General features: G+C 46.8%; 1 protein-coding gene across 1 annotated transcript; it reads left to right on the top strand.

Annotated features, from left to right (window-relative positions):
- Nucleotides 1-6,694: 6,694 nt before the first annotated feature.
- Nucleotides 6,695-7,657, top strand: LOC107120862 (olfactory receptor 52I2-like). The gene has a single exon (XM_015423627.1). The coding sequence runs from the start codon at nt 6,695-6,697 to the stop codon at nt 7,655-7,657; it is 963 nt and encodes a 320-aa protein (XP_015279113.1).
- The last annotated feature ends 2,627 nt before the right edge of the window (nt 7,658-10,284 follow it).

The following is a 10,284-nucleotide window of genomic DNA, read 5'->3' as shown; positions in this document are numbered from 1 at the left end:
TCCTCCCACCACATTCTCTTCTACTTATGTCATATACTTTTCTGCATCGTTTAACGTATGTCTAATACTTTTTGCTTTGTTTCAAATGTACGTAATCTTAGTTGGATTTTTTTGCTTATTGGATGCCAGATCCTACTGATTGCTTTGACTTGCACAATGTAATCCACTCAACGTCTCAGTGAGAAAGGCGAACTATAAATAAAGTATATAAATAGCTTAGAAATGTTTTTTTGCATTTGATCTTTGGGGGAAGGTCTTCTGGGGGGCTGTAGGTTCAGCCTATGCCATGGTTGGACCACACGTCACGCATTTGATGGAGTCCTGCTAACACCTCAGAGTCCAGTAGCATCTTAGGCCCATGGCACATGCCCATTTGACTGCAGATTTTCAGCAAGCCTTTAATCTTGATTTTGGATTCGATGCCCACTTGACACACTATTCTTTTTCCTCCAGTGTATTTATTCTGCAGCTATATTGTAAAAAATGCACTTTTCTGAATCGTGTAAAACGTCACTTGTGATGTGGGGGGGGTGTGTACAAAGTTTTTTGAAAAAAAATATGCAATTGCCCTATCACAACGTCCAGCAAGCACCTTCCATTAAAATCCATGTGGTTCAGATTTGGTGCATGCATTTTAGCCTTAGTTCATTGAATGAAAGCGAATAGAAAGGAACAGGCAAAGGAGGAGAACCCACTGTTGAAACTGACCAGACTTTTTCTGAAACTGACAAGCAGCTGCAAAGCCCAGAACACTACGGGATTCTCTGCTGTGTTATCAATCACTGTGAAAAATGGGAGTCACACAATCTCATAATATGGGGGAATGTATTGAGTGTACTGACACTGGCATTGCAAGCTGTGATAGTTGGCAACATGTGTGTGTGAGCTCTTGTGCCTGTGCAAAGTCGGCTGCAACTCCACCACGCGTTGCACAGGGCTGTGATTTGTATGGGGGAGGAGTCCTCTGGCAGAAGGTCTAGAGAGCTTTTTAATCTTGTGCCACTAAATTGAAAAAAATGGGAGAGGTATTTTCGCTGATGCCCTAGCGCAGCTGCACAGTAATGCTAATTTCCTGCCCTTCCTTGCAAATTTGCGTGGTTTTCTGTTTGTGATTCTCCCATTTGATTCTGCACTCTGGTCATGATCTTGGCAGTTTTTGAAAGCCTGGCCTGTGCTGATTGCTCTCTTCCTCCAAATGGATCAATCCCAAGTGATTCTTAAGTTTGGCAGTTCTTCCGTTATTCTTAAGATTCTTAAATTTGGCGGTTCCCTTGTGGCTCAGACACCATTTTAATGTTAGGCTTCCAGAGACTGTCAAAATGGTTCCCCCCTCCAAAAAACCTTTGTTCCTTAAGCATGAAAGGGAAAAATGTTTTCAAAGCTTTAGGCTTCCCATCCTAGTGCCTCTCTCTCTCTCTTTACATCGCATGTCAATTTCATTATATGCTGATGAACCCCCTTTTATTTTGTTTGCATGCAGCACTGAAATCCCCCTTTTTTCTTTTCTTTTCTTGCACTGGGGATGCTGCTACTTGCCTCCTCTCTGATCCCCCTTTCAAGTCAATACCAGCAGGGAACTGAACCTCGTGTGTTGTTGTTCAGTCGCACAGTCGAGTCCAACTCTTCGCGACCCCATGGACCAGCTCCCGCCAGCCCTTCCTGTCTTCCGCCGTCCTCTGATGTTGGCTCAATTTCATGTTTGTTGCATCTAGGACACTGTTCAACCATCTCATCCTTTGCTGTCCCCTTCTTCTTTGACCTTCAATCTTTCCCAGCATCAGGGTCTTCTTTTCCAGTGAGTGCTCCCTTCTCATTGGGTGGCCAAAGTATTTGAGCTTTGGTTTCATTATCTGGCCTTCCAGGGAACAGTCAGGGTTGATTTCTTTTAGGATTGACTGATTTGATCTTCTTGCAGTCCAAGGGACTCTCAAGAGTCTTCTCCAGCACCATAGTTCAAAAGAATCTATTCTTCGGTGCTCGGCCTTCCTTATAGTCCAACTACTGGGAATACCATTGCTTTGACCATGCGGACTTTTGTTGGCAGGGTGATGTCTCTACTTTTTATCATGCTGTTTAGGTTCGCCATCGCTTTCCTCCCAAGGAGCAGGCATCTTTTAATTTCATGGCTGCTGTCACAGTCTGCGGTGATCTGGGATCCCAGGAACATGAAGTCTGTCTGTCCTCACAGAGGAGGGAGAGCTTGTACCTGAACAAAATTTGGTCTTAAAGGTGCCACTGGACTGTTTTGGATTGCTAGCTATGAGGGGGGAATGCACAGATCTGCCTTTACAGAGGAGGGAGAGCTTGTACCTGAAGGGGGGGCTTTGCAACTTAACTGGTTGCTTCTTGCTCCTTGTGGCCTGACTGAGGGCTGCTGGGAGCAGGGGACGGGGCTTACTGCATGTGCCCACCCCCTGGGCTCCTTACTGCCAGAGCTCCACTCCTGTGCGCTCCCGCAGGAAATGACCCCTGCAGTTATGTATACCATTGGCAGCTATTGAATACATCACAGAGACTGTTAAACTATCCTCATCCACATCTCTGCGCTGGTGGTTTTTGGCCCATTTCATGCATGTAAATACTTAGGTTACTGGGGAGATAACCATACAGTAACTTCAGTTCATGAAGATAATGTCCACAGATGTTTGTTAGCCACAAGGACTAAATGGAACCTCCATATTCAGAGGCAGTAACCCTCTGACTGTCAGTGCTGGGGTGGGGAAGCAATGGGTGCATCCTTGCATGTGGGCCTTTCAGGAGCATCCGGTTTGCCACAGTGTGTAAGATGATGCTGGACTGGATGAACCACTGGTCTTCTGATTCCCCTTCCTAATAATCCCCAGCAAAGCGTTTGCCATTTTTATTGCATTCGCACACTGAGTTGACATTTCCAGGGAGTTATCTACCATGATCTCTCTCCTGGTTATCTGTTTGGTATATGTATTATCCTCCTCCCACCACATTCTCTTCTACTTATGACATATACGCTTTCAAGAGTCAAAGCTCCCTTCATCAAAGAGGACTTTGATTTTCAAAAGCTCAGACCCCAAAAATCTTGCTGGTCTCCTGGACTTGCATCCTGCTGATCTACTGCAGACCAGCACGACTCCCCTCTGAGCACTGGAAACTTAAACGAGTAGGAGTTATACCAGACCCACATAATTTCTAAAGAAGTAAGTTATTCAGCTACAAAAATGCTTTCTTCCATCTTCTTGGCGCCCAAGAGATTGCTCTCTACCTTGACCCGGCTGTTCACATGGATCCATACTACAGTGACCACAGAGCCAGATCAAGATGGGCAGCCGTGTTTGGCTGTAGCAGTAGAAAAGAGAAGAAGAGGAGGAGGAGGAGGAGGAGGAGGAGGAGGAGATTGGATTTATACACCGCCCTTCACTACTTGAAGCAGTCTCAGAGCGGCTTACAAACTCCTTTCCCTTCCCCTCCCCACAACAGACACCCTGTGAGGCAGGTGGGGCTGAGAGAGCTCTTTCAAGGACAGCTCTGAGAGAACTTGTGACAGAAGAAGAGGAGGAGGAGGAGGAGATTGGATTTATACCCCGCCCTTCACTACTTGAAGCAGTCTCAGAGCGGCTTACAAACTCCTTTCCCTTCCCCTCCCCACAACAGACACCCAGTGAGGCAGGTGGGGCTGAGAGAGCTCTTTCAAGGACAGCTCTGAGAGAACTTGTGACAGAAGAAGAAGAGGAGGAGGAGATTGGATTTATACCCCGCCCTTCACTACCCGAAGGAGTCTCAGAGCAGCTTACAAACTCCTTTCCCCTCCCCTCCCCACAACAGACACCCCCTGTGAGGTCGGTGGGGCTGAGAGAGCTCTGACAGAAATGGCTCTTTTTCAAGAACAGCTCTTATCAGAACTACGGCTTGCCCAAGGTCATCCAGCCAGGTGCAAGTGGAGAATGGGGACTCAAACCCGGCTCTGCCAGATTAGAGTCCGCACACTTAACCACTATTTTGCGGCTGCACTACACTACTGCACCTTCAACACTAACAAAATTTATGGCAGGGTATGATGTGCTCAGAGCCACACTATTGTAATGCACGCTAGATAGGTCTGTGTCTGTCCTTAAAGCTAACATGGAAACTCCAGTTGCTACAGAATACCCCAGTTTGGTTACCATGCAGGGTTAGGTGAAGCCTACACATCACACCCATTCTGCTCATCATCTCCAAGGTCCTTAATGGCCTTGGTCTCAAGTACCTGCAGGATCACTTTTCTCCAGCTCCACAGCAACAGCTTTCCAACCCAGGATTCAAACCCAGGCATCCCAGATCCTAGTCTGACACCTGAGCCACTGTATGACTGAGGTCATGCAGTGGCAACCATTTTGTGGCTGGTTCTGCCTCCTGGGGTAACCATTCTGTGGAAGCCATTTTGTGGCTGCCCTCACCAGTTCTCAGGCTAGCCTCTTCAGCTGTGGTGCTTGATTGGCAGCTGTCAAATTCTGGGAATTTTGCTTGGACCAGTCAATTATGGGGTCTGTGTGGTCCTTACTCTTAAAAGAGCCACTCACAACCCATAACCAATCTCCTTCCACCGACAGCTTGCATGCTTGAGAAGGGCCAACTGTTTCCAATGCCTGTCAATTATGGGGTCTGTGTGGTCCTTACTCTTAAAAGAGCCACTCACAACCCACAACCAGTTTCCTTCCACCGACAGCTTGCATGCTTGAGAAGGGCCAACTGTGTCCGATGCTTGACCCATAATGTTGTTGTTGTTCAGTCGCACAGTCGAGTCCAACTCTTCGCGATCCCATGGACCAGATCATGCCAGGCCCTCCTGTCTTCCGCTGTCCTCTGAAGTTTGCTCAATTTCATGTTCGTTGCATCTATGACACTGTCTAACCATCTCATCCTTTGCCGTCCCCATCTTCTTTGACCTTCAATCTTTCCCAGCATCAGGGTCTTCTTCTCCAGGGAGTGCTCCCTTCTCATTTGGTGGCCAAAGTCTTTGAGCTTCAGTTTCATTATCTGGCCTTCCAGGGAACAGTCAGGGTAGATTTCTTTGAGGATTGACTGATTTGATCTCCTTGCAGTCCAAGGGACTCTCGAGAGTCTTCTCCAGCACCATAGTTCAAAAGAATCTATTCTTCGGCGCTCGGCCTTCCTTATAGTCCAACTCTCGCAGCCATACATGACTACTGGGAATACCATTGCTTTGACCATGCGGACTAGTCATTACTGTTTGAGTCCACGTATATTTTATTTCAATCATTTTTAGAAACAGCCATAATTTTATTGAATGTTTTATAGCAAGTTTCATGAGGAACAGAACTGGTGCCTTATATTACACCATCAACAGAAGTTTTCATTCAAAACCCTCGGTTGGTAGGAGGGCCACTGATGTGATGTGATTTCTACATCCCCCGGACCCAAGGAGACACAAGGCACAGGGGTGAATCTGATGCCCTACATACCAGGGCATTCTCCGTCTCCTGTGGGGATTTGGGTCAGTGGATAAAATACGCCTGCAATGTTCTGCAGAACAGAATGGTTTTGAGAACAGACCATACATTCCAGGAGCAGAACCCAGACGCTGGTGGCTGAGGGACCCCCTCCTTCTACCTGGACATGTGCTTGCAAGTGGAGTGGAGGTAGGTTGTTCATTTGGCATGACCGTTTCTCTCTGGGCTGGTTTTCAGCCTCAAAATCCTTGGTGTCAAAGCATACCTGAGCAGTATGTTGCTTCTATCATTCCTCGGCTTGCTGATATGCATGTTTCAGTGTAGCTGCGAGATCGTCTTAGGCTCAACTATTGGGGAACTCTGATTGCATTTAAGGTCTTTCTTCTGTGTCCGACAGCTAATTTAAAACAATCACAGAAATATTTGAATTCTTTTTTTGCCTTTTAATAGAGATTAAGAGTTAACTTTGGCCTGATCTTATCTTGTTTTAGAAAAGATAATGAGCACATATCAGATGTAATCTTAGATGCGCCTGTATGGTTTTCTCATCAACAGCTACGAGTTTATTGTTTAGCTACATGATGGTCACATGTTTAAGTTCAGAAAGATTTAGCGTAAGAGAAGACTGATATTTTTCAATAAAAACATTGACGCAGAGGAAGAAGAAGAAGAGTTGGATTTATACCCTGCCCTTCACTTGGAGTCTCAGAGTGGTTTACAATCTCCTTCCCTTCCTCTCCCCACAACACATACCCTGTGAGGCAGGTGGAGCGCGGACTCTAATCTGGGGGAGCTGGGTTTGATTCCCCACTCCTCCACTTTCAGCCAGCTGGGTGACCTTGGGTCAGTCACAAGTTCTTTCAGAGCTGTTCTCTCAAGGGCAGTTCTCTCAGAGCTCTCTCAGCCCCACCTGCCTCACAAGGTGTCTGTTGTGGGGAGGGGAAGGAAAAGGAGCTTGTAAACTGCTCTGAGATTTGGAGTAAATGGCAGGGTATAAATCCAATCTCCTCCTCCTCCTCCTCCTCTTCTTCTAATGAAAGATAGTAATAAAGTAAACTCTCCTAGAGCTGTTGTGAGGATACATTAAGGTAAGAATGTATTGCAACTAGTCTGAAGTTCTTCAATAGGATAGGAAAGAAATCTATAGAAGTAATATTCTAGGACTAGAAGAGAAAATTGCTTCTCATGTCCTGGACAGAATGCTTCCTGTGCTACCGACCTCAAATGCAAGTTCTTGTCCTTAAAAGTGTTGTTTTGTCTTCACATAGGACATGCATCCTTCCCAAATGGTTCTGGACACCAACTCCAGCCCACCTACATTCGTCTTAGTCGGCATCCCAGGGCTTGAATCAGTCCATCCTTGGCTGGGCATCCCCTTCTGCTTTATGTATATCGTGGCACTCTTCGGGAACGGCGCTCTCCTCTTTGCCATCCGATTCGACCGCACCCTGCACAACCCCATGTTCTATTTCCTGGGCATGCTGGGAGTCATCGACGTGGTCATGGCGACGACGACAGTGCCCAAAATGCTGGACATCTTCTGGAGCGGCTCTCCGAAGATCGGCCTCAACGTCTGCTTTGCTCAGATGTTTTTCATCCATTCCGTTACAGCGATGGAGTCGGGGGTCTTGCTGGCCATGGCCTTTGACCGATACGTTGCCATCAGCCACCCGCTGAGATATGAGACGATCCTAACGCCCCCAAGGGTGGCCCAGGTAGGCCTGGCGATTCTGACGAGAGGGATCCTTTTCATGGTTCCTTTGAGCGGGATGGTGAGCCGCTTGCCCTACTGCGCTTCCAAGCGAATCCCTCATTCCTATTGCGAGCACATGGCGGTCGTAAAATTGGCCTGTGCGGATTCTGCCACCAGCCGCGTCTACATCATGGTGGGATCCACCCTGATCGTGGGGAGCGACATGGCTTTCATTGCCATTTCTTACGGGCTGGTTCTCAGAGCCGTGAAGAAGCTGAGCGAGAAGACGGAGCGGCTCAAGGCCTTCAGTACATGCAGCTCCCACGTTTGCGTGATGCTGCTGTATTACCTCCCCGGGATGGCTTCCATTTACATCCAGGGCTTTCCTCACGGCACACCGCCTCACGTCCAAGTCCTGCTGGCCGATCTCTACCTCAGCCTCCCGCCCATGTTGAACCCAATCATTTACAGCATCCGAATGAAACAGGTGCGCAGAGCGCTCTGCAGAGTGTTCCCTTTAGTTGAGGGTCTGGTGGGGTGACCAAAGGGTGGAATCGTACCCCCCAAAGCCCTGTGTGGTATTGAAAGCGGCACTGGCAAGGGGAAGAAATCATAAGTTGGGACTCCAATACTACGGCATTACACTGGCTTCCAATCAGCTCCCAAGCCCAGTTCAAAGGTAATGGTTTCTTTAAAGGAAACAAAGTCTTCTGGCCCAGATGAACTACATCCAAGGGTACAAAAAGAACTCACAGAAGTAATTTCTGAGCCTCTGTCCATTATTTTTGAGAATTCTTGGAGAACAGGATAGGTGCCAGAAGATTGGAGGTGGGCAAATGTTGTCCCCATCTTCAAGAAGGGGGGAAAAGGAGGATCCGGGCGACTACCAACCCATCAGCTTGACATCTGTACCTGGGAAACTGTTAGAACACATCATCAAACAGACAGTCCTTGAGCATTTAGAAAGGACGGCTGTAATTAATGAGCCAGCATGGGTTTCTCAAGAACAAATCATGTCAGACTAACCTTATCTCTTTTTTTGAAAAAGTTACTACCTTCCTGGATCAGGGGAATGCTGTAGACCTAGTTTAATTTGATTTTAGTAAGGCTTTTGATAAGGTTCCACATAATATACTTGTTGACAAATTGGAAAAATATGGGTTGGATCCCATGACTGCTAGGTGGATCTGTAACTGGTTGACAGATCGCACCCAAAGAGTGCTTGTGAATGGTTCCTCATCCTCTTGGAGAGGAGTGACAAGTGGAGTGCCTCAACAATCTGTCCTGGGACCTGTTTTGTTCAACATCTTTATCAATGATTTGGATGAAGGGATAGAGGGAATGCTTATTAAATTTGCAGATGATACTCACTTGGGAGGGGTAGCAAATACGGTACAAGACAGAGTCAGGATACAGGATGATCTTGACAGCCTGGAAAACTGGACTAAAAGAAATGTAATGAATTTTGATGGGGATAAATGTAAAGTTCTGCATTTAGTAAGGAAAAATCAAAGGCATAATTATAGGTTGGGGGAGCCTTGTCTTGGCAGTAGTAGGTGCGAAAAGGATCTAGGGGTCTTAGTAGACCATACACTGAACATGAGTCAGCAGTGTGATGTGGTTGATAAAAAGGCAAATGCAATTTTGGGCTGTATAGTGTCCAGATCATGAGATGTGATGGAAATATAAATTGAAATATAAATATATAAATACTCTGCTCTGGTTAGACCTCACCTAGAGTATTGTGTTCGGTTTTGGGCATGACAATTTAAGGAGGATATAGACAAGCTGGAATGTGTCCAGAGGAGAGCAACAAAGATGGTGAAGAGAATCATGAGATGTGATGGAAATATAAATTGAAATATAAATATATAAATACTCTGCTCTGGTTAGACCTCACCTAGAGTATTGTGTTCGGTTTTGGGCATGACAATTTAAGGAGGATATAGACAAGCTGGAATGTGTCCAGAGGAGAGCAACAAAGATGGTGAAGAGTCTGCAGAACAAGTCCTATGAGAAAAGGTTGAAGGAGCTGTGATATGATAGCCGTCTTCAAAGGCTGTCATAGAGAGGAAGGTATGGATTTGTTTTCTGTTGCCCCAGAAGGTCAGACCAGAACCAACGGGAGGAAATTAAATCAGAAGAGTTTTTGGCTAAACATTAGGAAGAACTTCCTGACAGTTAGAGTGGTTCCTCAGTGGAACAGGCTTCCTCGGGAGGTGGTGGGCTCTCCTTCTTTGGAGGTTTTCAGACAGAGGCTGGATGGCCATCTGACAGCAATGCCGATTCTGTGAACTGAGGCAGATCACGAGAGGGAGGGCAGGAAGGGTTGCCTCAGTGCTTAGAGTTCTCATGGCCCTTTCTTACACTCCCAGGGAAATGCTGGTTGCCACTTTGGGGTCAGGAAGCAATTTTCTCTATGCCAGTTTGGCTGTAGGTCCTGGAGGCTTTTTGTCATCTTCTGGGCATGGAACGGGGGTCACTGGGGGTGTGCGGGGGGGGAGGTATTTGTAAATTTCCTGTATTGTGCAGGGGGTTGGACTAGATGACCCTGGAGGCCCCTTCCAACTCTATGCTTCTATGACCTTTAAAGGCCTACATGGCCTGGGACCAGGGTACCTGAAGGACTGTCTCCTCCCATACATTCCTGCCCAGGAATTAAGATTTCATGCAGACGCCCTCCTGACTCATTTGAGGGGCAGATGAGACAGGACCTTTTCAGTGGCAGCCCCACAGTTGTGGAACAACCTCCCCAAGGAGGTACACCTGACCCCCCTCACTTTCAAGCTTTTGGAGGCTAAAATGATAAAAGGGTTGGAACACTTTCCCTGGGAAGAAAGGTTAAAATGCTTGGGGCTCTTTAGCTTGGAGAAACGACGGCTGAGGGGTGACATGATCGAGGTTTACAAGATTATGCATGGGATAGAGCAGGTAGAGAAAGAGGTACTTTTCTCCCTTTCTCACAACACAAAAACTCGTGGCCACTCCATGAAACTGCTAAGCAGTCAGGTTAGAAGAAATAAAAGGAAGTCCTTCTTCATCCAAAGAGTGGTTAACACATGGAATTCACTGCCACAGGAGGTGGTGGTGGCTACAAGCATGGACGGCTTCAAGAGGGAATTGGATAAGCATATGGAGCTATTAGCCACAAGGTATAGATAAGCACTC

This window comes from Gekko japonicus, unplaced genomic scaffold (assembly GCF_001447785.1).
Source record: "Gekko japonicus isolate JY-2015 unplaced genomic scaffold, Gekko_japonicus_V1.1 scaffold6291, whole genome shotgun sequence".
Lineage (NCBI taxonomy): Eukaryota > Metazoa > Chordata > Lepidosauria > Squamata > Gekkonidae > Gekko > Gekko japonicus.
This window is presented reverse-complemented; position numbering and strand designations above follow the sequence as displayed.